Below are 22,051 nucleotides of genomic sequence, written 5' to 3'. Positions count from 1 at the left end.
GTAGCCTGTCCCCACTTCTGCATGTGACACCCTCCCACATGCAGGTATCTGAATCCCGCCCCTTCCTCCTCTGTAAACAAAGTCCCTGCCTGCCTTTGAATTTCTGCAGAAGGTAGCAGCTGGTTTCCGCCACGGCTCTGTCTCCATGGAGGGATGTGCTGCACAGGGAGACTTTCTGAAGGGGGTGGCCAAGTTACTATGTGACAGAAACAATGTTTGTCCCAGTTGTTCCATTGTAAGTAGGCGTCTGTGTGTTACATCAGCTTCCCTTTTACTGACTGCATCTTTATCTATCTGTGTCTGTGCCTAAAGCTCTCCACACTTGTATCTCTATCTCCTAGTCTCCAGTGAACCTCTCCTCGCAGCTCCTTGTGGCCTGACGTGCATCCAGTTTCCCTTCTGAGCCATCATTTGCCTGGGGGATGGGGCCCTCCTGTGACAGGGGGCCCACGCCTGGAGCTGGGGTGGGGTCAGTCACCCCGAGAGGTCAGAGCTGCACAGAGCAGTAGTGGGCCTCTGGCGCGTCGTCTCTCCCATCCCCAGGACTCCTGTCATCACCCTCAACGGTTTCAGACCAAGCAGACGTGCCCCAGGGCATGTCCCCTGGGCCCCCTGGCCTGGCGGCCCTGATGACCCCCTCCTGTGCCTGCCGTGCTCACCCCAGATGGCTGCTGTGCAGCAGAGCCTCGTCCACTGCGGAAACCTTTCCTCCTTGCCCTCCATGCGCGGTTGGTAGGCTAGTGCCGTGAAGAAATGAATTTTTAATTTTATTTAATGTTGATTAATTCAAATCTAAGCTTAAATAGCTTTACATGGCAGGGGCTCCTGCGGCGCGCGGGCCCTGGTCTCGCCTTCTCACCCAGCGCACATTCCCCGCCAGCCGCATCGGACTGTTCCTGCTGATCCTCTAACACGAGATTCTCTCCGAATCCCTGGACTCCGACGCACACACTCTCCCACCTGCCGCTGCCCCACCGGCCACCATTCTTCCCTCGTGCCCTTGGCACCCAGCTCAGTTCGCACGCACTCCCCGCCTATGGCCCCTCACCCACCCGTACCTGCTGGCGGGCTTCACCTGGGGTCAAGACCCTGCCCTCCGCCTCTGTCACACCTCTGCCCGCATCCTGGGCCTCAGGGAGAGGAGACCCCCACCCTAGCCCACGGCTCTTCGACTCATGCCTGCCCTCCTGCCGCAAGTCCCAGTCGGATCCCCGGGGTGACTATTCTGCATCATCTCTGACCACCACCTCTGTGCGTCCTTCCCACCCATTCTCAGATAAAAACATTATTGAGGGTCAGCGAGTTCCCGCCCCCCACCCCCCATCTGCCCTCAGCCACCCCCACAGCCCCCCTCCCAACCCCTCCCCCAGCTTGTTCGCTTTCCCCTTCTACCGGATCATCCTCCACCGTATATAAATATGCCACAATTTCCTGTTTTTAAAAACCCTCCCTGACCACGCTTCCCCTTCAGCAAACATTTTTGTGCCGTCGAGTGACATGATCCAACGTATGATTCCGAAAGATCATTCAGATTACAGGGGAGCCCGTGGAAGTAAGGACGCTAATCGAAGGCCTGTGTCAGGACAGCTCCAGCACCATCCATCAAGCCAGGGGACTTCGGCCAGTCTGGGACTGGGCCCTTTGAGTCTGGAGAACTTACAGAATATGGCAAAGTAAAGAGACCCAACAGCTAAATACAATTTGTAAACTTTGATTGGCTTCCAAGCACTCAATCGAGAAGAAAAAGAAAAGAGATGGTACCTGCCTGACATGCCACTGCAGACTTCGGTCGTCCATCCCTTCGCTTGCTGCGCCCCGGGGCGGACCCGAGCCGCCTGCTCGGACGTGTCTCACCAGCTCCCTCTGCCGCCCGGTCCGAAAGGGTGGAACTGCTTCGACTCCCCGCGAGCTCTGACCCCTAACAGCTCCCCTGGCTGCAGAACCCCGGACGCGGGGGGCTGCCCTCTGCTCTGGACAGCGCCCCCCGGCCTGGGGCTCGCAGCTCCTGGCCGGCCTCCCTGAGGGGCACTCCGGCGCCCGCGGGCCGCGGCTCGGGGAGACTGGGCGCCGCCTACCGGCCACGGCGGGAAGAGCGGCCTCCGCGCTCGGCTTCTGCCCGGAACCGTGACGTGCAGGGGGCGGGCGAAGGGCCGGAGTCCGCGTGCGTCCCTCGAATCCAGAGGCCGCCTTCCAGCGCGTCACAGCCCCGCCGGGGGGCACGGAAGTCGGAGGCCTGCGCTGCCAGCCCGCGTCCTCGGTGAGTCCAGGAAAGGCGGGTGGGTTTTAACGGGAGCGCTTGGTCCAAGCCAGCGCGCCTGTATTTTCCTTTTAGAGCTAGCGTTTGAGTTTCGATACCTTTTGGCTATTGGGAGATAATTTGTTGGAGTATCTGCTCCGCGTCAACAAGGTGAGTGTCCCGGGTCCTTTTTCTTTAACGGGGAGTGTTTCCAGAAGTTGCTTTTGCAGAGGTTAATGTTCTCGGTGAGCGCATTCCTTAAGAGTGAGGGCTTCCCCTTTGCAAGAGCCCCTTGGTTAGCCTTAAAGCAACAGGACTGGAGAGCAATTTCGGAAGCGAAGGAAGGTGCGGTGCAGGAGGAAGCCGCCCGTGAGGAAGGGTCGTGAGAGGGGTTTTCTGTGACTCCAGGCGCACCTCTGATGCCACCTTATGGATAAGATGGGCATGCCCTGTGGTGGGAAATAACAAAATACTCCACAAGTGTTACGACAGGAAATATAATAACAAACTCAAAGAGCATGCGTGGTGACAAGAACCATAAACAGATCAAATTCCAAACTCAAATAAGTCATAATTAATAACATGATTTTCAAATCACCCAAGTCTCCCTGTCTCTCAAAAATGATACCTATATTTTCTGGTCTGTCAGCTATGGGATGGAGTTTTCAGGGTGTTCAGAAGTCCAGTTCAATAGCCTAGGGTTCATCTCTACGAAGGAACTCGATATGCACAACCTTTGAGCTACAGAGGGCCTTAAGTTGATAGCAAACGTTATAGTTTACAAAAAGCTGGCACAAAGCCCTGCCTCCCGGCCTTCAGGCCTGCAGTACCCTCTGCTGTCTTCCAGTTCACATCTATTTTGGGCACCAATTACTTGGCATTCGTTCATAAAAACAGGTATCTCAAGCTAGAAGGGAACAAGCTATCAGAACCTCTACTTTACAAATGTGGGAACAATCTCACAGGAAAATTGAGAATTTTCCAAGTTTATGCAGGAGCGGAGCTAGAACTCAGGTCTCCCAGTTTCCTGTATTGACTAGGCACATTTTTAAGTGGCTGCCCCCAACTCGGGAGTTCATCATCTGCAAGCACGGTGTGGTGTTTCGCGGTGTGGACTCCCAGTTTGCTCTTTCTCCCCATAGTCTCTAAGGGACAGGTGTCTTTGCCCAGGAAATATGCAGCCCACCCCGCATCTCCAAAGAGGTCTCCAGGCAGAGCGAGAGCCCAGTAAACCCACTTTGTGTCTGTGCCCCGGGGCTCTGACCCCACCAGGTACAAACTGCAAAGCCATAAAGACACACCTGGAGGTGCGACAGCAAATCTGAGTCAGGTGAAGGAAGGTGCTCCCCGCCCCCACCCCGGGCTCAGCCTCTTGCAAACAGGGAGGCCTAAGGCAAATGGCGATGCTTTAGTTCTCCCACTTGCTGGTGCTCAGGGCTCAGTGAATACAGCCTCTCTTGGTTCCTCAAGGCTAATACCACTGGGATGAGTGGCAGCCAGGACAGAGGTCACGTCAGGGCCATACAGCGAGCTCTGTCCCCTCAGAGCGTGTCTGCCAAGGTGAGCCAGAGCCCTGGGGTCTCAGCTACTCCTTGTGCTTTGGGGCTGGTCAAGGCTGTGGAGGGAAAAGCAGGACTTGCAGCCGAGTCCACCGACATGCCAAGATCTTCTGTGGGATGTGAACCTGGTTTTCCAGAATTAGCTGAGTTCAGCCCACCCGGTCAAGGCAAAAGTCAAGAAAGCCTAATCACAAAATTGAGAAGACGGGTCCCAGGTCTCCGTGACACTTCCCACCTCCCATGTCTGCTGACGAGCATGCCCACCCCCTTTCCTGCGTGGCCTCGCCGTGGACTCTGTCCCACTTGGCTTTCCTTGGGGACCGTGTTCTGTGTTACGGTCAATCTTGCCTCTGTGCAAGGCTAAGAACCACTCCCTCAATTCACATAATGTCTGCCTCACAGAGGGCCTGGCTCATGGCCAGCTACTCTTCAGAACATTAGATTCTTTGAATAAAAACTGGCATTTCTGCTGAGGGTAGAGAAAGTAGGTGACAGCAGACAGGGTCCAAAGTTCAAAGGATCAAGGTCCCAGCTACACCAGCTCATAAAAGCTATTTAATCGAGCTTGTACTCTATGACCCTTCCCAACTATATCACTCACGTAATGTCACCTAAAATAGGCTTTGTTATCATTATTTCCACCCCTATTGTACTGATGGGAAAACAGCTACCCCGGGTCAAACCGTTAATCAGTGAAGCCAGGGCCCAGGTCGCAATGGCCTTATTTCAGAGCCCTCGTTTTTAACCAAAGTGTGATTCCACCTCCACTCAAAGATGAAAGGATGCATTCTTATCACCATAAAGGCTGAGTCCTGGGGCCAGGGCTCCCATCCAGCCTCATGCACAGACGCTGTGCTCAGCCTTCCTCCGACAGACTGCACGATGGCCAAGCGAGTCGCCGTGGTTGGGGCTGGAGTGAGCGGCCTGTCCTCCATCCGGTGCTGCCTGGACGAGGGCCTGGAACCCACCTGCTTTGAGAGGAGCGAGGACATCGGGGGCCTCTGGAGGTTCACTGTGCGTAGCTCGTACCCCGTCCTTCCGCCGGCCTGGCTGCTTGCTCTGGCCCTGCTTGGGCAGGTGGCTTCAGCCTACCTTGGTGAGCAAGGGGGCAGCCCCCACAGTGTCATGCGGTTCTGCGGGGCGCATGCTGACACACGCAGGATGCAGGCTGGGGGGCAGTGAGCCTGGGGAGTTGGCGGGCAGGGTGAGTCAGCTCAGGCAGACAGAGAGGAAGGGCGTTTCAATGGTTTGGACCAGGACAAAGCCCAGTGGCACCAGTGAACCAGGAGCAGATGGCCCCTCAAGAAGGACGGAGCTGGCCAGGTGGGGGAGCCCCTGGCCCCACACTGCTCAGGTCTTGGGAGGAGAGTTGGCAAGGGTGGGGAAGGGCTCAGGCCTTGGGAGACCCCAGATCATCAGGACAGGAAGAGCCCAGCCCCAGCCCATCTTAGGAGGGGAGTGAGCAGCCGAGGGTGTCAGGCACAGGGCTAGGCCAGCCTCAGGGACTCGAGCATCAAGCAGGGGGGCCAGCAGTGGCCAGGACTGGCCCTGGTTCCTGGAGTAGCAGGGCCTCCAGAGGGATCAAGGGAATAAGGAGTAGCAGGCCCCAGTGGTAGGGAGTAAGGATATGAGGTGTCAGGAGATGAGAGGCCCGAGTACCAGATGCCTCTAAGAGAATGAGGGGGGGGGGGGGCCTGCCTGGAGGAGGTGGCATTTACCAGCCTTTGATGAATGGTCAAGAAAACAGAGTAAGCAAATGTCTGTAAGCAGAAATGGTCACAGCCCTAGGATTATAGTGTCCTGGGGGAAAATTGTTTATCTTCTGGTGTTTGTGGGCCTCACCAAGCCACAGAACGTCAATGTGGAAAGGAAGTATTAGATCCCATGTGTGTCTCCCTGCCATTGACCTCACAGTTGCTGTGGTTTTCTTCCCCCAGCACAATATAGATTTTCCTTTTTAATTTATTTCCCTAACATAACATAGAAAATAATTTTAGAAAATAATATTGAATTAAACAAATGAAAAATACAAAATAAATGTATCAATACCCACAAACCACCATTATTAAAATACCACTGTGGTTTCTTCCACTAATATATATACAATTATCTTGAAAATTGCAATTGTAATGATAACTTTCATTCATTCCACACGTACTTATGATGTCCCTCTGCCAGGACATACAGGGAGTGCGATCGACAGGGACCTGCCCCCTTACCGTCTGGGGTGCTGGAGCGGCACCATCCCGGGCGCGGGCTCCGTGTCAGAGGCGCGGGGTGTGGTGGGGCCCCAGCAGCCCCCTGTGCACACCTGCTGACTCAGGGAAGGCTTCTCAGAGGGCTGCCAGCTAACAGGGCCCTGAAGGGGAGTCAGGGAAGAGCTTAGGCCCAGGGCAGCTTTAATGCGGTCTCTTTGCTTTGTGTTCTGTCCTCTGGGTGATGGAGACTAGAAGGGCAGCAGCCAGTGGAGGAACAGCACCCCAGGGTGGGCTGGTTCTTGCCTGAAGACTGAGACAGGCCGGATGTGGCACAGCTGCTCTTTATTAGAGTCTGAGGTGACTTCAGTGCTGATGGGAAGGAGCAGCAAAGAGAGAGTGACTGAGAACAAGCATAAGAGCCCCAGGGAAGCTCACAGCGCAGGCCTCCCAGCAAGAGGAGGGGGACAGAGCACTGGGGAGAGGCTGCCCCGGGAGGGGCCCCTGCAGGACAGACGGGCCGGGTTCACGGAGCCCTTTAAAGGCAGCATCAGGCTTGCAGAGCCGCCAATGTGGGAGCTTCTCCGGCTTGAGAAAGCCTTTGCCGTTAGTAATTCCGGTCCCACCCGTGTTCTGATAACTGCAGCGAGGGGACCGATGCTAAAGCTTCCTGGCACCCCACGGACCACTCACCGCTAACGCTCTCTGCCCCCCTTCTCCTGCCACCCTGCCGCACGAGCCAACTGTGCTTCCACCGCAGGAATCCTCCGAAGACGGGACGACGAGGGTCTACAGGTCATTAGTGACGAACGTCTGCAAAGAGATGTCCTGTTACAGCGACTTCCCCTTCCAGGAAGACTACCCCAATTTCATGAACCAAGGAAAATTTTGGGACTATCTCCAGGAATTCGCCAAACACTTTGACCTTCTGAAATACATCCGGTTTAGGGTAAGCTCCCAGGGCTTTGGAAGGTTAATGGACAGGGGCCAGCCCAGTCTGTGGTCTAACGGGGACAGGGAGCTCCGTAAACTTTGTCCTGATTTATCTCTGTATGAATAAGGAGCTTCCCTGCTGCTCAAGTTTTACTCAAATAAACCATAAAAATATTGAATTTCTGGATTCCTCCTCTGAGTCTAAACTCTCATTCAGGATGAAATTTAGAGTTTCTGTTCTAAGTCTTTTCTTTTTTGAGAGGAAGGGAAAAATGAATTTGGTTCAGGAAACCCATTGTGAAGAAATGACCAGAAGTCTGAATCACAGCCATTTTAAAGGGTCGGAACCCATTTCCCTAAGGTTTCCCAAAGCAGCTGGTATTGTAATGCATTTCCTTATCCCTGGGAGTGAAACTCAAATGTCTCCTTCTTCTGATGAAGGCACGCAGATGCCATGGGTCCCAGTTTGCATAACCACTCTTGAGACTTTGTACAAGTCGTCCAACTTCTCCAGGGAGAGGCTGAGCCCATATCCACAGCCCTTGTGCAGTGGAACTGACTGGAACCAGCCACGGCCACCACGCCATCGCATGAGGTCCCAAGGGATGCACAGAAAGCGAGCTTTGTCTTTTGCTCGCAGACCACAGTGTGCAGCGTGACAAAGTGCCCAGACTTCTCTGAGACCGGCCAGTGGGATGTCGTCACGGAGACCGGGGGGAGGCGGGACAGAGCTGTCTTCGATGCAGTCATGATTTGCACCGGACACTTCCTGAGCCCTCATCTACCTTTGGAGTCCTATCCCGGTGAGTCATCACTGCTAGGACTGTGCCCGCTCTCCTGGGTTCTTCTAGAAGGAAAGCTACTGATTTGTAATTGGACATACTGCCTAAGAATTGCAGACACCTTTATGTTCCCTCTCAGAAGTAGTATGCATAACTTTGGAAGGTACAAAGCACAATGTAGGTGTTAGATGCTATCTACTTACCACAGCACATGCCACTGTTAACTATTTAAGCTGTCCATCCACACCTGATTCCAGTTCACTGGTCACATAAGGCTCAAAACGATCAGATCTGTCCTGAAAAAGAACAGGCTTTGAATTTTGTCACTGGATTACAGGTCATTTGAATCAGGAGTGACCATAATTCAGTAGCTTGACGGTATCAAGGGTATGAAGAAACTCAGCAGAATTTTTTTTAAGACCACAAATTATACACCCAAGAAGCATGTTTGCCCTTCAAACCCACCCCAATGACAATCCACATGCCCTTCTACCAGGCCTGGCAACACAAGGGGTTGTAGAAAATGCCTTCTGGAAATGCTTTTGACTCCAATGGCACATTTTTTGCAACACACTTGCGAGTGGCAAATCTCCATCCTTGGAGATCTAACGAGGATTCCAAAGCTCCTCTCTGCCATCACTTGTAAGTGGCCCTAAAGGCGACCCAGTAAGTGAAGTTTCTAAACTTCTTTAAGGAATTGAAAGAACTTTTAAGGAAGAATGGGAAGAATAAAGCTTGCAAACCTTGGCCAATTAAAAAAAAGAAAATACAAGTCTTTAGAAACATAATCTCAAATTAACAAAATATCCTATTCAAAAATAGGCATCTCAGAGATTGGATGAGACTTCAGTACATAATTTTGCAAAGAAGCAATATTATAAATGATGGTTCCGCCCCAGGCCTACTGCCAGCCTGGGGGCTACACAGACGCACACACACACTCACACATATGTACACACGCACGCATGCACACGCTCTCTCTGCCTTTGCCATTTTCCAACTGCCTCAGCTCAAAATAATCAGTATACCAAAGCAGCACATTCTGGGTGGCTCGTTAATATTTCAAACACCCAACGATCCAGAAAAGAACAGCCAGTAGTCATATGATTCCCCGAAGAAATGGTGAGGCATTGGGTCAAAATCCAAACAGTTTGGGAACAGACCCAGTCATTTCCATCAATCTCTACTTACACCAGAGAGACACAGCTCCAGCTGCCTGGTAATGATTAAAATGCTGTTGAAGCCACTCTGTCCTCTGGCCAAGGTCACTTTTCCTAAGGTTCCTTTTCTGCTTTTCACAAATCACCACGATGTCTTTCACAATATTTTTAAGACTAAGGTTAATATGAATGTATTACTTGGGAACATAGCTCTTCTCTGAATAAAAATACCAGGCTATCTCTACCCTAGCTATCAAGAAATCCAAAGAAAAGGTAGGCTTTGTCTACAAAGTGTCACCACAGCTTTTGCAAGTTGAAAATTGTGATGTATGTCACCTTTTTTGACGTGCATGAATTGTCTTTTACTTTTTTCCTGAATTAGTTTTAATTTACCAAACAGATTCCCTTTTTTTGGTGCCGCATCACTGACAGGCATCAACTCAGAACTCCCTACTGGTCTCTGCTTGCCTGCACCCTGTTCAAATGTGCAGTTAGGGAGCACCTATCATTTGCAAGGTGGTGTGTTAAGAAATAGGAAAGACACAAAAATCCACGAGCCAAGCCTGAGCCTCAGCTTCTCTCCAGCAAACCTCAGAATTCGGCTTGCAGCCCATTTGCTAACACAGTAATAGTTGCTACATTCGTTTAAATGAAGCAGTGGCAGATGCCAGGAGAATGATGCACGCGAAGAGACAGTTTCATCTAGATTAGAATTTCAGAAGTACTTGGGGTACTGAGATGAGAGGCTGCCGGGCCCTAACCTGCAGCTTCCCCAATTCTTCCACGGGCTTCAGTGGGTCCAGCACCATCTCTGTGCTTCCTCCATCACTCCTGATAACCTCCATCACAGCAGCCACTGCAAACACCTCTCCTTCCACGGTTACAACCATTTGTCAGTTCATGCCTTTTATATATGCCAAGGAGATAATTTCCAAAAGTAAGTCAAGAGGAGAAATACGTGGCAGCCCTTATTATATACATTAACATAGTAATAGTGATAGTTTACTGACAGGGTCAGGAGCTTGAATGATGGTCAGAAATACAAATATAAATTATCTAAGAATAAAGGATAAATAAGCATACAGTATAATTAGTAAAGCATAAAGTATAGCTAACAAGCCTAAATCACACAAGCAATTACTTTATTTGCAAAAGAACCTGTCACAAAATTGCTCTTGTGGAAATTTTAATTGAATTAAAATTCAATTTGTAAATGTGTTATATACTCAAATCACATTCTTACAGAATGTATATGGGTGAAATAGCGAATCAACAATCTGCTTCCAGCCAGGATGCTCACACGTGAGCTTACTGACCCAGATTTCCCTGAGTAACTGCCTAGGGAATGTTCACATAAAATATAAATTCTCCTGTACCTTTAACAAACCCGTTGTCCTGAATCCAGCCAGAGGCACCTAGTGGGCAAGGGGGTGATGGGCGCTTCTATCTCCTGCTTTTGGCACCAGGAGCAAAGGGCTGACTTATTTAGGGACTCCCCTTTTCCCACAGACTGTGAGCTGCGAAATAACTTCGGGCACTTCTGATTTTCTGACCCGTCCTCACCCTCAGGAATCCACACGTTTAAAGGGCAGGTCCTGCACAGCCAGCAGTACAAGACACCAGACGGCTTTCAGGGCAAACGCATCCTGGTGCTCGGTCTGGGGAACACTGGAGGGGATGTCGCAGTGGAGCTCAGCCGGACCGCAGCTCAGGTACCGTGGGAGCCCATACCCCATGCCTGCCAGCTCTTCTGGGGCCGGAGAGAGGGCCTCAGGCCCCGAAGCTCACTGGTCAGTTGCTCCGTTAAGTAAGAACAGCATGAGTGAGAAAAGCCCATGTTGTACAGGGTGGAGCCCCTCGGAGAAGGTCCCAGGGAAGCTGTAGGGCTGCCAGACCAGGGGCTCGTCCAGGAAAAGACCAGAGGGCAAACTGCCCCACCAGGCCAATCATCTCGCTTTCGCTACCGCTCCCTTTGTGATTCTGGCAAAACCCCCATGTGAAAACAGAAGGGGATGTTGGTTTCTGGATATCCCCACGTTTTCTACTAGAAATCAGATTTATACTTTAAGATAAAAGCAACCCTTACTTTGCCCAAGAAGTATACATCATGATTTTAGCCCAGCACAGATTTGCAAATTAGAAATCTATTCTACTTTAACATAAAGTACATAATTATATATATACAGATATATATAACATAAATTATATACATTATAAAGATTCAATCTGGAAAGAATGGATTTTTATTTGATTTAGTTAAAACTGCTTTCTCAAAACTTCACTTTAACTTCTATATTATTTATACATACAGAACTGCCAGATCAATAGTGCATGTCTCCTGGGACTGCAATTCTTATACTAAATGTGGTGAAAATACTTAACAGGTACATGAGTCAGATAGAAGATCTGTGAAAACAGCGATAGCTGTGGTGGGTCTGTATACAAGTTCACCAGTCCTCCGTTCTAGGAGTAGAATGTCGTAAGACCACTTAACTGCAAAGTGATTACCCCTCTCCCCTGACTTCTTAGGTTCTTCTCAGTACGAGAACTGGCACCTGGGTCGTCAGCCGCTCTTCAGATGGGGGCTACCCATACAACATGATGGTCACAAGAAGATACCTCGCTTTTATTGCTCGGATTCTGCCTTCATGTGTACTGAAATGGATTCAAGAGAGGCAGCTGAATAAAAGATTTAACCATGAGAATTATGGACTAAGTATTACAAAGGGGTACTTAAACTTTTTTATTTAACGAGAAAGTTACCGAGTCAATATTTTCCATTCTCCTTTATTCAGCCCTGCAGATGTTCGATGATGCCGCCTTCGTCTATCCTGTCCCAAGCTTTTTTCCTTAAGACAGTGTCCATGAGGTTCCATAGCAGCTCCTGAAATAGGAGTGTCCCCGTCTGGGAACAAGAGTGACAGTTCATGAGGCTGGAAGAAAATAAAGGATGGACACTTCATTTCCAGCTTGAGGATGTGTAAAGGGGCTCTGAGGAATGTCGGGGTACCTGCCGTCCGCAAACGGGCCTTTGCAGCTTCAGTGAGCGCAGGCGGCCAGGTCTTGCTAACCTTTAATGATTGTCTGCTTTGGCTGAATGACTAGAGGTTTACATTTCCAAAAGGAATTCCCAGAATTTTATATTTTAATATACATCTGCATAGAGTTGCATGTTGGCAAGGAAAAGAAAACCTTTGAAATGCATTTAAGGTCACTGAATGTGATTTTTATTATATGCCCTAATATTTTTCTTCGGTAAGAAAGCTCTTGACTTATAAAGGTAATCAGTGGTAATGAATGATTTGATATGTAAATTTTATAAAGACATGTCTGCTGCGATTAAGTAGTATGATGCTATGAAAGTATTCATCAGTATAAATCAACTCAGATTTTTTATTTTTTGTTCAAAAATATTCTTGCTGATTTCCTCTTTCCCTAATGTCAATCCTTTGAGGCCTGGAGGATGTGAGACCCGAAACCAACCTCCAGATGGGTGGTGGCAGACTCAGCCCTGCCCCTCAAGAAAAGCGTTGCTCCAGAAATTAATTCTAAATTGTGATAGAGAACCTTAAATCCCAGGTAGAAAACAATTTAATGAGTCAATTCACCCCTTTGACTCGGCAGATAATCTCCCCGAACTGGCCAAATAAGCCACTTGTCGACGTGTCTCATAGATATAAACACAGTGAACGTTTTCTCCTCTGTGTCAAAGGAAAAAATTTAAATCCATCGTGAATGACGAGCTGCCCACGTGCATCCTCTGCGGGGCGGTCAGGATGAAGCCCGGTGTGAAGGGGTTCACGGAGACCTCTGCTCTCTTTGAAGATGGGACTGTGGAGGAGGACATCAACACCGTGGTCTTCACGACGGGATACACGTTCTCCTTCCCCTTCCTGGAAGATCCTCTCAGAGGCCTTTGCGCAAAGAAGGTGTACCTGTACAAGCGGGTCTTCCCCGCAAGCCTGGAGAAGGCCACCCTGGCCACCATTGGGCTCATCAGCCTCAAAGGGTCCATCCTGGCCGCCACGGAGCTCCAAGCACGGTGGGCCACAAGGGTGTTCAAAGGTACCTCAGCTCTCTGCCCCCCTGCACTCGGCTGAGTGTTCGGAGGGGCCCCTGAGATACTGCCAAGAGCCAACAGATGTGAGCTAAAGTGACGCAGAATGTCAAGATGCTTAATGGACAATTGACGTCATAGATGTGTGATGTCACTGGGTACATTTAGGGTACTAAATGAGATTTTGATTCTGTAGACGGGATAGATTTGGACAGCAGGTCATAATCGCATCCTCAGATTAAGTGAAATTATCTGAAGCTTCAGAATCTGAATCTATGCTGTTTACTCCTCTCAGTTTTTGCTACAAGTAGGATTTTATGTTGCTTCCAAAAAATATATTGGAATAATGCACACCGTGAATAAAATTGAGCTGTGAGGAGACAGAAACCTTTAAGAAATGCTTAAAAATACATTTCAGGCCCCGGACGCTCATTGTGGTTGGCTGTCTCTGTGATGGAGGTGAGGTTACCCCAGCCCAGCCCAACACTGAAGCCCGCCAGCTCTGAGGACCTCTCTGGGTCTAGCCTCTTCATCTGTAAAATGGGACACATAACCTCTTTCAAAGGATTTTGTGAGATGGATAATATCTGCAGAGCAGGCCACGTATGCTCGGCACACAGCAAACACTAAGTGGCAGCTAGCTGTCTTACTATATGTACCATCGTACCTCCCCCAGTGGGGCAAGTTTCGGATTAGCAAGTACTTTAAGGAATTCCATTTGCATTATTTTTAAATATAAACATCATCTGAACCAATCCAGTCAGCTGTCCTTTAGCAGAAGTTTGTCCTTAATGATAAAAACAGTCATCAATAATTTATAAATGGCATGTATCATGGTACTAAGCATGATGGCTTCACTCAGCACAAATATAACAGGCATCAAATTCCACAGCCTTTCATTAAATGAGCACAAATTTTTATTCCTTTGAGGCCAATTAAAGTGCTTTCATAGAACTGTCTGCTTCGAAACCAAACAAGATTCCTAAGTATCTGGTGTTTTTTTAGTATTTTGTAATGAGCTCAAAAAAGCATATTGTTGTGACAGAGCCAACAAATGAAACTCAGATCACACCACAGCTGAAACTGCATTTCTCCAGAGCCTCGAGGGAAGTCCTTCCAGCTCTGTACAGGACGAAATGGCCTAGTGGCCAGTACCCTGGGGAGCTCAGTCAGAGCCGTCTCATGTAAGGGCAGCCAAGCACCTGGGTGGGACCTGGCTCCTGGCATGCACAGGACTCACCAGCAGAGTGGAGTCCAAGCACCACCATGGGGAGAAAGTCTAGATGAGCAGGTTCTCAGCACAGCTCGGGGGGCAGAGCCTCTGCGAGGGCCTGGGGGCCACTCCAGCCACTCCCTGCAGGAGGCCCCGTAGAACAGAGGGGCAGGCATGCCAAGCAGGGCCTTAAGAGGGGCTCATTTTAAGTGTTTACAGTGACCAGCTAATAACTTTAATGCACACACACACAAAAGTAATGCAAACACTACATAGAAACATCTGTGCACAGAGGGGCAGGCACTGGCAGGGAGCTGGTGCAGGCTGAGGCTGGGCCACAGCGTCCCTCCTGGTGATTCTGGCCATGGGGAACCCTGGCTAAGTGAGTTCAGAGGGGGGTCTTACCTCCAAAAAGTCACGTTTTGCACTCTGATTCCATTCCAAGCTCTGATGACCACGTGTCTGAAGTTGGAGTTGGGGGAGGCCAGAAATGAGGGGAGGAAAACTCAGAGAAGAGCCATGTGCGACTCGTGTTGTTTCCAATTTTTCTGACAGGACTCTGCAAGATCCCTCCATCCCGAACACTGATGGCTGAGGCTACTAGAACAGAAAAGCTCATAAAAAGGTATGAGACAGGTTGCTTCAGGAAAACGTGCCAACATAGTCTGCCACACAGGGAGGTCCTCCATAGGAACCCTACTCCTAGAGGAACCTGTAGCAGGCTGAAAACGGCCGCATTAGGAGTCAGAACATGCCTTTAGTTCTAACTCTTCTGCCAACTCAATCTGTGGTTTAGGCCTGGGGGTGGGGCGCCACATCCTTCGCGAATGCAGACCCTGCCCACGGCAGGCAGTCCTGTGCACACGTGCCTGGAGGGCCTGCAGTCTGTCCGTCCCTCTGTCTCCTGCTTCTGCTCTCTCTGTGTTTACTGGTCCCTCTCTCTTCCTTACTCCCCCAAATTGGTGAACCGCTACCTTAATCCTCGGACCTCTTCTAACTTCCATTCCCAGGTGGCCTCATCCGGGCCTGTGGCTTAAATGCCATCATACACACGTGGTTCCCGGACTTGCATCTCCCCCAGACTCCAGCTCCCCAGCCATACCTCTAGATCCACTTGGGATGTAACACCTCTCAAGTGTCATGTGCCCGTAAAGTAGCTGCGGACCCTCTCCGCCCTCCCGCCCTGACCTGAGACCCCCCTGCTCAGCCGGTGACTCATCCCACCGACAGTCCAAGCCCCTCAGTGATCCTGAGTCTCTTAATCTCTCAGCAAATCACATCCGTAAATAAATCCAGATACAACACCTTTGGCAAACCCAGAAGCAGGCGGTCTCCTCCCCAGGCCAGGCCCTTGCTGCCCCTCGTGCGGGGGCCTGGCTCCCACCTGCTGTCCTACGGCCCAGGGCTGACACATGCTCTCTGTCCGAGCCCCGTGCCGGCTGCCCTTCTGCTCCCAAACCTGGGGCCCTAGGACTCGCTGCCCTGTGACAGACACTTAATATTTACTTATTTATTGGAAGGAGAAACAAATGAATGATGATCGGACTTCCTGAAAGTTCACTAACAGAAATGGCCAGAATAAGGCCTTCGTGGCTCTGTCCCCACATCTGGTCATGCAGGCACATCTGTAAATGGCCTCCTCAGCCGCAGTTGCCATAAAATCACATAGGCAGCCTCACACGTGATGCTTTCTGATCGTGTCCATTTATTCCGTGACTAGCGTGTCCACACTGATCAGATGTATCCATGTGTCAAATTTGAGAACCTCTTCCAACTGCCCCATTTATCACTTAACAAAATCGCCCTCAGAAATACCCTTTTCCACACACTCCTTTGTTTCTTTCCAACATAGAAACCTTCCCAAACATGGCTTGACTCCAATAAAAGGAAGCCAGATGGTGAGAGGAGGGGTGAGTGGCTGGAATCACCTGAACACAAACGTGCCTGTCTTTTCCCCTCAGGGGTGTGATGAGAGACACCAGCGGAGACAAACTCGATTACATCCCCTACATGGATGACCTCGCCGCCTGCATAGGCGTGAAGCCCAGCGTTGCCCTGCTTCTCCTCAAGGACCCCAGACTAGCCTGGGAAGTGTTCTTTGGACCATGCACTCCTTACCAGTACCGCCTCACGGGCCCTGGAAAGTGGGAAGGAGCCAGAAACGCCATCCTGACCCAGTGGGACAGGACCCTGAAGCCCTTAAAAACTCGAGTCGCCCCGGATCCCCCCACGCCAGCCTCCATCTCACGTTATCTGAAGGCTTGGGGTGCCCCTGTCCTGCTTGCCTCTCTTCTACTGGCCTGTAAGTCTGCCTTCTTTTTTAAATTGGTGCAAGATAAACTACAGGGTAGAATTTCCTTCATCCAGTAAGTATTTGGCAAGGAGGAATCTGACTGGTCCCGAGGGCTGCACCACGCCATGTGAATCTGGTCCCCAGACATCTGCGGCTCCCCCTGCCCCCCCTGACTGCTCCCATCCAGGCCCGGGCCGGTTACCTGTTGACTGAATTCTCGTGCTGTCTTCCCTGGACTCGGTACCTCCTTTACTGTCTCCCTTTGCAACCCATACTCTACTCCGCTACCTAAGCAATTATTTTAAACAAATCATGCAGTAATTGTTTCCATCAAGACCCTGGTAGGAATAAGATAGCAATCAAATTAGGTAATTTGTGGAAATTTTAATGTGGAGATTATTTCAAAAGTTCTGGGCAAAGTGTATGGAAATCACAGGGATAGTGAAATACAGACTCCTACCAGTGCGGTATTTTTACCATCCGGATACCTAATAAGGCAAGAGAAGAAGGCAATTATGATTGAGAGAGACACAGAGAGGGCCGCTCCCCGGAGCTCTGACCTTCCGCTGACAGACGGACCCACCATCACCCCAGAGGTGCTGAGTGGGGAAAGAGGTTGCCTGACCCTCCGCCCCGTCTCCTGCCTCGCTTTCCCTTGGCCTGACGCAGCCAGACGCAGAGGGCAAGGCTGTTAACTGTTGGGAATCGAATCGTGTCCCCCAAAAAGATACTGTCAAGGCCTGACCCCCAGTACCTGTGAGCATGACTATTTGGAAATAGGATCTTTCAGATGTGATCGAGCTAAGGTGGGAGCGTGCGGGACCTGGGTGAGCTGCGTCCTTATGAGAAGAAGGTACGACGGGCCCAGACCCCGTGGAGAGCACCGGGAGGGGGCAGGCAGAGGTCAGCGGCGCACCCGCCAGCCCAGGACAGCCGAGGCCGTCGCAGGGAGCAAGGGCGGGACACGGCGCGGATGCTCCCCGAACCTGCAGAGGGAACAACCGTGCCAGCACCCGGATTCCCGGCTCCCAGGCCCCGGGCCGCGCAAGAAGCAGCCCCACGCTTGCGGAGCTCAGACACCGCGGCCTCAGGCAACCAATGTGCCGCTGGCCGTCGGGCCCTACAGCACAGAGCAGCCCGGACACAGGCCGCAGGGCACGCGGGCGGGGAGTCCAGGGCACCAGGCTGCTGTCCGGTCAGTCGTCAGCGCCGCCCTTGTCGGAGTCGCACCGCCGGGAAGAGCGGACCACTAGTGGGCCTGGTGCCTCTGCCCCGCCGCCAGCGCCCTGCCCTGCGGCTCAGCCCCTCTGGGCCTGGCATCCCGACCCCAAGCTGCGCGCTGGGTCGCCCCCTCCGGGCACAGCCGCTGCCTGCCGGCCCAGGTCCTCGCAGGACCGCCTTCCGGGAAGGAGCGGGTGGCCGCCCTGGGGCCTCGGAGCAGAGCTGACCCGTCGCAAGGACTGCCCCGCGCCTGGCCCTCGTTTTCCCTCTGTGTCTCTCTCCTAATGAACGGTGAGCCCTGGGAGGCGCCGCGTCTCTTCAGCTAAAGCAGCGCCGGGCACAGAGTACCACTGAGTGGATACCTGATGGTCCCGCAGGCGCCTTGCGGGCCAGCGTCCTCGTCCATCCTGTTGTGCCCGTTCTTTCCTTCTGCCAACGTGTAACTACCTCAGCTCACCTCAGCCGTGTGCGTGAGCAAGGAGAGTCCGCCAGCAGTTGATTTTTATAAGGAAGAGAAAACACACGTGGTGGGCTGATTAGAGCAAACACAGTTGTGCAGCGACGGGGCCGTTCGTGCCCGCTGGAGGCACTGACCCGGAGCTCCACCTGGGCTGTGATCCGCTCTGCCATATGCATGGCCATGGCCAAGGTACCCAGGCTCTCTGAGCCTCTGTTCTCATCTGGAAAATGAGGAGAAAGGTAGTAAGACGTCTACTGTAAGACAACATTAAGTGGGGCAAGACAGTGGAGGGTGTCGGGTACGTGGTGAATGGTGAACCGGCTCTAAGCGCTGAAGGCTCTGGGGACGGTCCGTCCTCTGACACAGCCTCTGGGGCCTGCTGCCTCGTCAGGAGTGTGGCCTGGCCTTCGTGGATCTCTGGCTGCACCTCCCAGCTGCCATCACTCCTTCTTCCTGGGGTCCCCCACAAATCACGAGGCCCGTTGGCCCTGCCATTGTGCCACCATCACAGCAGCACCGTGGGCCACCCCGACGGGCCTGCAGGACGCAGCCCAGCCAAGGGCGCCGGGCCCCTCGCAGGGAGTGGGCCCCCTGCCACTTGGGCTGATGTGCCTGGGTTTCCACTGACAGCCTTGCCAGTAGGAGGGGCGCCTAATTCCAAATCTTCAGAACCAGCTAAAGCTGACCAACAGCAGCAATGTCATATTTAAGTTATTGAAACCCAAGTTCCTGAAGGAGAACTGAGACACCTTCATTTTTATTTCACATCATTATGTATTAGGTCATTGTATGTAACAATGCTATGTTTTCCATGTATTAATTTTTGGATGAGATCAGAGACTCAGAGATATTCAAGGGTCAGCTACATATGGTTCCACCCTGCTCCAAGCTCCATTGCCTCTCATCCTCACACCACCTAGAAGGTAACCATATTATTATTGCTCTCACTTAATGGATGAGGAAATCGAGGAGGAGAGGTTACAGACATTGCCCAAGGTCACCCAGCGACGGCAGGACTGTGCCAAGAATGAAGCTGGGCAGACGGTTGCTGGAGCCCCTGCACTTAACCCCATGCAGGGGACGAAATGTGCTTTGATGCTCTTAGGATCTCTGGCTACACCTGGAAAGGGAACTAACAGATTAACAGGAGAGCACCACGTTTTGCTGAAGTTTTACATGTGTGCAGTGCCTCTGCAAGGGGATGAAGATTCTGAGACGTGACCAGAGCAGGAGGCTTTGTACCTCTGGACAAAGAAGGACTGACAGGACAGAGGGTCTGGGCTGGGTGTTAATGAGGGTGGTTAATGAGGCTCTGCTGGGCAGATTTCTTAGCCCTGGGCTCCCCGTCTCTGGAGGCGGGAACGCCCTCCGTCCTCCTGGTGCAGGGGGCACCTTTCGCAGGGGTCTGAGACTCTGGTCCGGGCGGAGGGCAGTGGGGCAGAGGCAGGGCGGCCTTCTGCTTCTCCCCTTCAGGCTCAGCTCGGGCTGCTCGCTCTTTGCACCAGCTTCACCACTGCACAGGTTCCCTCGCTGATTAACCAGGTGATTAAATCTTTGACACAGGTTCATTCTACTTTTGCAAAAAATGTTGTATCTAAATTCTGAAATTTACATACTCTAGAAATTTGCCAATCACATCTAAAGACTCTTTCAAGTGAGTCTGTTTCACAGTCATTGAATCTGGAGAGAGAGGCTTGTGTGGCTGCAATGGCCCCAAGTCACAAGCACCACAAGGTGTGGGGAAGGCGGAGTCTTAAAGCCCAGCAGACCTGGCATCAAACATGACCACATCCACTTTCTAGCCCAGCCGTTGGGGGAAGTCACTCTTTTCCCGAGTCGCGCTCTGTGTCCGTGAATGAGGATAGAGCTTCCCCCTCGCAGAGCTACCGTGAGCACCAGCTGGAGCAGCTCTCCAGCGTTTGGCATGGTGCCGGAGTCCTGGGAGGAGATCAGCGCGGGCCCGTCTCCTGCCCTTCTCCCAGGGCGATGCTAGCAAGTGCTTCGCAACTGACTTCCCAAGAGAAAGCCGTTTGCAGATTTCCACTGTGCAAACCTTCCCAGCATGGCCAGCTCCAACCCACCCACCTGAACGGGAACTGGGAGGAGATGCAGCTGGCCCCACACACCTGTGGGCGCCGGCTCACAGGGAACACCTCCTCTGCCAGATCTCAGCTCAAAATGTCTCTCCTTCAGGGGAGCTGCCCTGACCCACAGATTGGTTGTTTCCTAGTTCTTCTCCTCAAGGCCCTGTGTATCTGCTTAAGAACCCTCCTCACAATTTGTAATCATACATTTTAATTCTGAGCTAATTAACCTCTATCTTACCCTTTAGACTGTAAGTGCCAGAAAGACCATATCTGCTTTGCTCCCCGTTATGTCCCTAGCACCTAGCTCCTAGCTCAATGTCTGGTACAAAGAAGGGGCTCAATAAATATGTGTTGAACTAAGCAAACAAGCAATTGAAGATGGACGGATGGCAGGTGGGTGGATGGTGGATGGTGGATGAAATGGGTGAATGGATGGATGAATGGCTGGGTGGTGGATGGTTGGATGGTGGGTGGGAAAACGAGGGAGGAGCCCGGAGCCCAGAGCCCAGAGGCGGCCAGCCTGCGGGGCCGGCTGATGGACGTGCTCCTGGTGAAGGGGAACATTCACAGGCACAAAGGATTTTATAGGAAGGAGGGTGGGCAAGAAGTTATCAGTGAAAGGGTTGTTTCAGGCAAGGTCGCCCTTCCAGAGGGGGAAGAGCAGGGGTCTTGTAACTCCAGGGAAAAATATTTTTCCAGCTCAGGGCAAATTACCTTCGAAACCAAAATCAGTCAAAGGGAGAAATGAAGTGGGAGAAACCCATGTATTGTTTACAAGCAGTCATTCACTTCCACTCCCCCGTCTCTTGGGATCATCGGGCTGCAAAAAGGGACCCCACCCAACCTCAAGGGTCCAGATATGCCCTCCTCCCCCTTGCAATTACCCATTGATATGGAGATGGCTACTTCCCTCCACCCCTTGGAAACACCTACCGATATGGAGATGCACTAAGGCCAGTGAGAGATTCTGGAAACACTGCTTTTACCCACAGGCCTTCTGCAGATGACTCGCCTCTTGAGGTGTGGAGAGGCCCCTGTGGCAGAGGACCTCATCGGTGCCGTCTGGCCTGGGGGAGGTACAAACTGAAGTCAGGCCAGGCATTAAGGCCCAGTCTGGTGATACAACCCAGCAGAACTGATTCCACTCGGGGCCTGTGGTTTTCTTTGTGACACTAGCAGGTAAACTATTTCCTCAATCTCTGGGAGCCATTCGAGCAAATTAGTCAAACCCGAGGATTCATGGAAGACCCAGATTTACAGCTGTTGGGTCAGAAGCACAGGCGACAGCCTGTCCTTGAGCCTCTGAAGCTGGGATGGGGTGGCCTTGTGCCTCAGAATGCTTGATGCGTGTAAGACCCACACATGGGGGTCAGCACCAGGCGGCATCGCAGTGGGGCACAGACAGCATTGGAGACACGGATTGTGCTTTTCCTTTACAGCAGGCAAGCAGCATACCTGGGGAGCAGGTGAGGCTGTGCTTCCACATTCAGGAGACTTTTCAGATGTTCATCCACACTACAGAATTCTTGCTGGTTAGCTTTTGCGATTTCAACCACTTAGCACAATTTAGCAAAGCGTGAGCTGCAGGCCATATACTGCCAAACTAAGTTTGCAGTGCAACTGGAAATCTGATCTCAGGGATTCTCGAATCCTGATAGTGGAGAAACTGAACCTGTTTGAAGAACCTCAGCCCAGCCCTGCTCTGACCCTTGGGGATCAACTGTTTGTGATCAAGTCTCACCTGCAGGAGAAGCCAATCGAATGCCAGGCCTCTTGTGCAGTCACAGGGAGAGGCAGTTGGGAAGTGCAATCTGGCCTGGATGTGGGCCTCTACAGGGGTCATGGTTCGAGCTGA

General features: G+C 51.6%; 1 protein-coding gene across 7 annotated transcripts; it reads left to right on the top strand.

Moving 5' to 3' along the window:
- The first annotated feature begins 2,131 nt into the window (after positions 1-2,131).
- On the top strand, positions 2,132-20,377 carry FMO4 (flavin containing dimethylaniline monoxygenase 4). Of its 7 annotated transcripts, XM_036901033.2 has the most exons (11): positions 2,132-2,257; positions 2,333-2,407; positions 3,707-3,796; positions 4,670-4,809; positions 6,751-6,939; positions 7,564-7,726; positions 10,435-10,577; positions 11,395-11,594; positions 12,578-12,930; positions 14,691-14,760; positions 16,097-20,377. In XM_036901033.2, the coding sequence occupies exons 4-11, from the start codon at positions 4,678-4,680 to the stop codon at positions 16,503-16,505; spliced, it is 1,659 nt and encodes a 552-aa protein (XP_036756928.2). In that variant the 5' UTR covers positions 2,132-2,257; positions 2,333-2,407; positions 3,707-3,796; positions 4,670-4,677; the 3' UTR covers positions 16,506-20,377. The 7 variants fall into 7 exon arrangements, with proteins under 7 accessions (XP_036756928.2, XP_036756920.2, XP_057351085.1 ...); XM_036901025.2 differs by lacking the exon at positions 3,707-3,796; XM_057495102.1 differs by lacking the exons at positions 2,333-2,407; positions 3,707-3,796 and having other exon boundaries at positions 2,158-2,257; positions 4,600-4,809.
- Positions 20,378-22,051: the final 1,674 nt, after the last annotated feature.

The sequence above is a fragment of the Manis pentadactyla genome, chromosome 19 (genome assembly GCF_030020395.1).
Source record: "Manis pentadactyla isolate mManPen7 chromosome 19, mManPen7.hap1, whole genome shotgun sequence".
Lineage (NCBI taxonomy): Eukaryota > Metazoa > Chordata > Mammalia > Pholidota > Manidae > Manis > Manis pentadactyla.
The sequence above is the reverse complement of the archived record's forward strand: the minus strand, read 5'-3'. Positions and strand labels throughout refer to the sequence as shown.

Bases quoted from the DNA above. Each gene is read 5' to 3' on its own strand.
- FMO4 (XM_036901025.2), top strand. From the start codon at position 4,678: ATGGCCAAGCGAGTCGCCGTGGTTGGGGCTGGAGTGAGCGGCCTGTCC. The intron at 4,810-6,750 runs GTGCGTAGCTCG...CTTCCACCGCAG, and splicing joins GGGGCCTCTGGAGGTTCACT to GAATCCTCCGAAGACGGGAC. The intron at 10,578-11,394 runs GTACCGTGGGAG...CTGACTTCTTAG, and splicing joins TCAGCCGGACCGCAGCTCAG to GTTCTTCTCAGTACGAGAAC.